The sequence below is a fragment of the Carlito syrichta genome, unplaced genomic scaffold (assembly GCF_000164805.1).
Source record: "Carlito syrichta isolate Samal-C Ts95f unplaced genomic scaffold, Tarsius_syrichta-2.0.1 Scaffold307013, whole genome shotgun sequence".
Classification (NCBI taxonomy): Eukaryota; Metazoa; Chordata; class Mammalia; order Primates; family Tarsiidae; genus Carlito; species Carlito syrichta.
In genome coordinates this window covers 100,867-107,001 of record NW_007251109.1, presented here as the reverse complement: position 1 = coordinate 107,001, position 6,135 = coordinate 100,867, and the positions used below count along the sequence as shown (strand labels likewise).

General features: G+C 57.6%; 1 protein-coding gene across 1 annotated transcript; it reads left to right on the top strand.

The window, feature by feature from the left end:
• Nucleotides 1-1,568: 1,568 nt before the first annotated feature.
• COMMD4 (COMM domain containing 4) lies at nt 1,569-5,974 on the top strand. Its single transcript, XM_008063722.1, has 8 exons — nt 1,569-1,625; nt 3,580-3,651; nt 3,865-3,930; nt 4,147-4,186; nt 4,757-4,876; nt 5,016-5,096; nt 5,417-5,593; nt 5,681-5,974. The coding sequence occupies exons 1-8, from the start codon at nt 1,623-1,625 to the stop codon at nt 5,719-5,721; spliced, it is 600 nt and encodes a 199-aa protein (XP_008061913.1). The 5' UTR covers nt 1,569-1,622; the 3' UTR covers nt 5,722-5,974.
• The last annotated feature ends 161 nt before the right edge of the window (nt 5,975-6,135 follow it).

Genomic DNA, 6,135 nt, shown 5'->3' with positions numbered 1-6,135 from the left:
CCCAGCAGGTCGAGGCTGCTGTGGCCGGGAGCGTGCCACTGCACTCCAGTCTGGGCGACAGAGTGAGACTCCAACTCAAAAAAAAAGAAAGTATGTCTTTAGGCAGGGTGCGGTGGTTCAGCCTGTAATCCTAGCACTTTGGGAGGTTGAGGCGAGAGGATTGCCTGAGTCAGGGGGTTTGAGACCAGCCTGGGCAACTTGGTGAGACCTCATCTCCTCAATAAATCACAAAAAACTAGCTGGGTGTGGTGGCATGTGTCTGTAGTTCTAGCTACTTGGAAGGCTGAGGTGGAAGGATCGCCTAAGCCCAGAAGGTTGAGGCTGAGGTGGCCGTGAGCATGCCACTGCACTCCAGCCTGTGCAGCAAAGACTGAGACTCCAACTGAAAAAATAAAACTAAATAAATAAATAAAAGTATGCTTTTGACTGGGCACGGTGGCTCATGCCTATAATCCCAGCACTTTGGGAGGCCGAGGTGAGAGGACTGCCTGAGCCCATGGGTCTGAGATCAGCCTGGGCAACTTGGTGAGACCTCATCTCTATGATAAATCAAAACAATTAGCTGGGCATGGTGGCGCATGCCTGTAGTTCTAGCTACTTGAAAGGCTGAAGTGGAAGGATCACCTGAGCCCAGCAGGTCCAGGCTACGGTGGCCATGAGCTTGCCACTGCCCTCCAGCCTGGGCGATAAGAGTGAGACTCCAATTCAAAAAAACCAAAAGTATGTCTTTTTCCTGGGCACAATGGCTCATGCCTGTAATGCCAGCACTCTGGGAGGCAGAGGCAAGAGGACTGCCTGAGTCCAGGGGTTTGAGACCAGCCTGGGCAACTTGGTGAGACCTCCTCTCTACGATAAATCAAAAAATTAGCTGGGTGTGGTGGCGCGTGCCTGTAGTTCCAGCTACTTGGAAGGCTAAGCCAGAAGGATTGTCTGAGCCCAGCAGGTCAAGGCTGTGGTGGCTGTGAGCGTGACATTGCACTGCAGCCTGGGTGACAGAGTAAGACTTCGACACACACACACACACACACACACACACACACACAAGCCATATGCAATACTGTTACTTAATGCAGGTCAAGGCCATGGTGGCTGTGAGCGTGACATTGCACTGCAGCCTGGGTGACAGAGTAAGACTTCGAAACACACACACACACACACACAAATATGCCATATGCAATACTGTTGCTAACACACACACACACACACACACACACACACACACACACACACACACACACACACACACACAAAGACTTCGACACACACACACACAGGCCGTATGCAATACTGTTGCTTAATGATGGGGAAGATGGAAAGAGCCTGAATGCCCCGGCTCTCGGAATCCTGCCTCGTTTAGTGGAATCAGTGAAATGCCGTCCACTCCCTAGTTTCTGTCTGCTGTCTTGATTCTGTCCCCCGATTTTTCCAGGGAAAGGTCCTGGGATCACGCGGGGGAGGCTCTGGTATCTCCCCAGGCACCTCCAGAGGGCGGCGACGGCCCTACCCCGACCCTGGCGGGCCCCGCCTCCCCAGACGCCCGGCGCCCGGGTCACGTGATCGCCGGATCATCTGACAGGCGCAACCGGAAGCAGAAATTGCCGAGCCCCCCTCGTCCCGGCGCGATGGTGAGGGGGCTGGTTTAATGCGACCTGGGGGTGCCGGGCGGGAAGGGTGCGACGTCGGCAGCGCCTCCGCGAGCACAGCGGGTGCGGTCGCGAGGCCGGGACTCTGGCAGGGAAGGGCCACGCCGCTCCCGGCCCGGCGGGTGGAGCGATCCGGCCGGCGGCACGGGTCCCCTCGCTTCCTTGGCCGTTAGGAAGGGCTCCCCATTCCCGGGCTGGGACTGGGCTTGTTCCGAGCGGGCGACCTTCCAGGCTTTCCCCGACCCCAGGAGGACCTCTCAAGCCCCCCCCCCCCGCCCTCCCGTGACACTTGGACAAGAACGTGTTAAAATCAGGCCACTCTTCCACACTGCTGGGAAGCCCCTTCACATTTTCTAGAGCCAGAAAGGAGTCTCTTTGGGGTTGGAACTTCCCAACCCATCCGTCCATTCATTGGACAGGCAGGTTTTAGTACCTAGTCTGCACCCTGCAGTCATTCATTCATTCATTCAACAGGTCAACAGGTGTGTGCCTAGTCTACATCCGGCAGTGTGCCAGGCACCGGGACTTCAGCTGCAGGAGGGGAGGGGAAGTTGGAGCCGTGAATTGGCAGGCTAGTTAAGACTCCAGGGGCAGAGACCCGACTGCTCCTTGTGCAGTGTTAAGAAAGCTTTCTGAGGATGACATCCACTCGGGAGGTGTGGGGGAGCTGGCCGGGTAAAGTGCAGCTTGTGTGCAGGGGTTGAGAGGTAAAAGTTGGGGGGAATGTGTCAACAGCATATGCAAAATCTTCAGGTGAGAGAGAGAGAGCACTGCCTTCTAAGAATGAAGGCATTTCACCTAACTGGAAGGGTGTAATCCCAAGGTAAGCGATGAGGCTGGACAAGTGAAAACAAGACCAGATCTTGTTGGGTCTTGGATCACCATGATCAAGATACTGAACATATCCCCTGGCTCCCAAAAGTTCCTTGTGCAATGGGCTGTTTTAGAATGTGTGATCAGGGACACACCTGTAGTCCCAGCTACACAGGAGGCTGAGGCAGGAGATTGCTTGAGCCCAGGAGTTTGAGGCTGCAATGAGCTGTGACTGTGCCACTGTACTCCAGCTGGGAAACAGAGCAAGACCCTATCTCCCCCAACAAAATTAAAATTTAAAAAATTTTTAAAAGTGTGATTAGGAGGGGCCCATCTGATGAGGTGTCATTTGAGCAGGGATCTGAATAAAAGGAGTGAGAGCAAGCCACATAGAACTGCCAGCAAGCCGGGCTCGGTGGCTCAGCCTGTAATCCCGCGCCTTGGGAGGCTGAGATGAGTGGGCTGCCTGAGCCCGCGGGTTCGAGACCCACCTGGGAAACTTGGCAAGACCTCATCCCTACAATAAATAAAAAATTAGCCGGGCGTGGTAGTGCACGCCTGTAGTTCCAGCTACTTGGAAGGCTGAGGCGGAAGGATCACCGGAGCCCAGCAGGTTGAGGCTGTGGTGGCTGGGAGCGGCCACTGCACTCCAGTCTGGGAGACAGAGTGAGACTCCAACTCAAAAAAAAAAAAAACTGCCAGCAAGAGTGAAGGCGGGAGCAGGGCTGGTGTGACAGGCACAGCAGGGAAACCAGGGTGACTGGAGCAGGGGTGAATGTGGGAAGAGCTGAGAGAGGTTGTTCATGTCCCTGAGGCCCGGGACTTTGTTTTACCCCCATTGTGCTCCAGCACTTAGAATGGGCTTAACCGCAGAGAACGTGCTCTACTGATGTTTGTTGAGCAGATGGAGGTCTGGCGCAGATATCATAACAGGGTTTGGTGGCAGGGTGAGTCAGGGAGAGTTTTCTAGACGGGGGAGACAGGAAAGAACAGGTGGCTGGAGAGTGTCTATTTTGGACAGGGACCAGGGGTCTTTGCTGGACAGTAGCGTGGGGGACACACACAGGTCCTGACCTCGCCTCAGTCCCCCTCTGGCCTGAGCACCTGCCTTGCTCCCTTGCAGAGGTTCCGGTTCTGTGGTGACCTAGACTGTCCCGACTGGGTCCTGGCTGAGATCAGCACGCTGGCCAAGATTGTTGAGTACACAGGGTTACTTGGGTGGGGGCACCGGGGCTGGGGGTTGTGGGGGTGAAGGGTGGTGAGTTCCCTCTGGGCTTGAGGCCTCAGTGCTCTTGGCATGTGCAGCTGTGCTGTGTGACCTTGATCATGTGGCAGGCCCTTTCTGAGCCAGTCCCAGCAGTGGGGGTGCGATGGGCCAGTTGGGCTGACGTGAGAACTTTCCTTCCAGTCCTCTGTGAAGCTGCGGCTGCTGTGCAGCCAGGTGTTGAGGGAGCTCCTAGGACAGGGGATTGACGTGAGTATAGGCTGCAGGGTGCTTGGTCCCACCACTCTGTCACTGCTCTGCCCTGAAACTGCACCTGGTTGGGAGATGGGCGGCCAGCTTCTCGAACTTCCAGGACCCCTCCTGTCCTTCTCTCTGGCTCCAGCCTGGTCCTTAGCACAGGATGTGGGGGAGGAGGGGCTGGGGAGCAGGGGTCGGGCACCCCCTGAGGGTCTTCTTCCTCCGTAGTATGAGAAGATCCTGAAGCTCACAGCTGATGCAAAGTTTGGTAAGTACTGCACTGAGCCCACAAGCTCTGGGTACTCAGACCAGTGCCTGACATAGAAGTCCCCTCCTGGCCGGGCTCGGTGGCTCAGCCTGTAATCCCGTGCTTTGGGAGGCTGAGGTGAGTGGATTGCCTGAGCCCACGGGTTCGAGACCTGCCTGGGCAACTTGGCGAGACCTCATCTCTACAATAAATTTAAAAATTAGCCGGGCATGGTAGTGTGCGCCTGTAGTTCCGGCTGCTTGGAAGGCTGAGCGGAAGGATCGCCGGAGCCCAGCAGGTCGAGGCTGCAGTGGCTGGGAGCGCCCACTGCACTCCGGTCTGGGCGACAGAGTGAGACTCCAACTCAAAAAAAAAAAAAAGCCCCATCCTCCTGACCCACCCACCTTAGTGGAGGAGCATGAGGGGAAGAAAGACTTAACAGTCTTGCCCTCCTGTCCACTGCCAGCTCCTAGTGGGGTAATAGTGGTACTTGTGACTCCAGGAAGCTGGGGGCTTCGAACTGAAGATAACAGGGCAGCAGGGAGGTGGCCAGGGCCACAGTGACACCCTCTGCCCCATTCACGTCCCCAGAGTCAGGCGACGTGAAGGCCACGGTGGCAGTGTTGAGCTTCATCCTCTCCAGCGCGGCCAAGCACAGCGTCGACGGCGAGTCCCTTTCCAGCGAGCTGCAGCAGCTGGGCCTGCCCAAAGGTGCGGGGCGTGGGCGGCAGGCAGGTAGCCCTGTGAACCTGAGATGTGCCCTGTCCTCTGGGCTCCTGAGACCCACCTCTGAGTAGCCCCTGCCCCAGCCCCGGCCTGCTACCTCAAGAGACCTCCCTCCTGCCCCCAGAGCATGCAGCCAGCCTGTGCCGTTGTTACGAGGAGAAGCAGAGCCCCCTGCAGGAGCACCTGCGAGCCTGCAGCCTGCGCGGTAAGTGTGGGGCCAGCCGGGTCAAGGTGCGTGCAGCATCCAGAGTGCCGGTCCCCAGAGAGAACCATGGTCACACATGGAGCAGGGGCAGCGGGCACTGGCCCCATCTCCTGACCCAGTTTCTCCACTGAGCTCTGCTGTGGGTCATCTGTGTTACTTATTTTTTGAACACCCACCCTGTTCCAAGCCTGGGTCCAAGGGGTGAGAGCCTCCTGGCGGCCACACAGCCTTGGAGGGCAGAGGGCTGAGCCAGGGTGTGGACTCTGGGCCACCTGGCTTGCCCATCTGTGACCCTGAAGGCCACCTACTCTGTCTCACAGTGAACAGGTTGGCGGGTGTGAGCTGGCGGGTGGACTATACCCTGAGTTCCAGCCTGCTACGGTCCGTGGATGAACCCATGGTGCACCTGCGCCTGGAGGTGGCCGCTGCCCCAGGTGCCCCTGCCCAGCCTGTCACCATGTCCCTCTCAGCAGACAAGTTCCAGGTCCTCCTGGCAGGTGAGGCTCAGCTGTGCCCGGAGGGGCATGGGGCTCCCTCAGCTCCTGCCTGGCTGCCTCCCACCTGCCTACCTCTTCCCTCTGCAGAACTGAAGCAGGCCCAGGCCCTCATGAGCTCCCTGGGCTGAGGAGAAAAGTGTCCCGCACTGTGGAGCCGCCCACCCCGTGTGGAGTCTCTGCCCTCTGGTCCCTTCAGGAGCGGCCCCAGTTCTGGATGCTGAGGGCCGGGCCTGGCCCCCCAGATCCCTGGCTGCTGAGCTTCCCACCTGAGAATGCACCACAGAGCTCCCAAGGACATTTCCAGCGTCGCCTTCCCTCCCCCTGAAAGGCACTTGTCAGCCATTTTCATGAGCAGGAGGAATAAACCGAAGTATGAAGGGGTGTGTGTGTGGGTTTTGGTTCAGATCAGGGGTTCAGAGAGACCAAGGTGACATGTAGACCTCCCTAGCCTGTCACTCGCTTTCTTTTATTTTTTTTGCGTTGGAGTCTCACTCTGTCGCCCAGACTGGAGTGCAGTGGCAGCTCCCGGCCACCGCAGCCTC

Coding starts and splice junctions, on each gene's coding strand:
- COMMD4 (XM_008063722.1), top strand. Junction 3,931..4,146: donor TCCTAGGACAGGGGATTGAC/GTGAGTATAGGC, acceptor CTTCCTCCGTAG/TATGAGAAGATCCTGAAGCT. Junction 4,877..5,015: donor GCAGCTGGGCCTGCCCAAAG/GTGCGGGGCGTG, acceptor TCCTGCCCCCAG/AGCATGCAGCCAGCCTGTGC.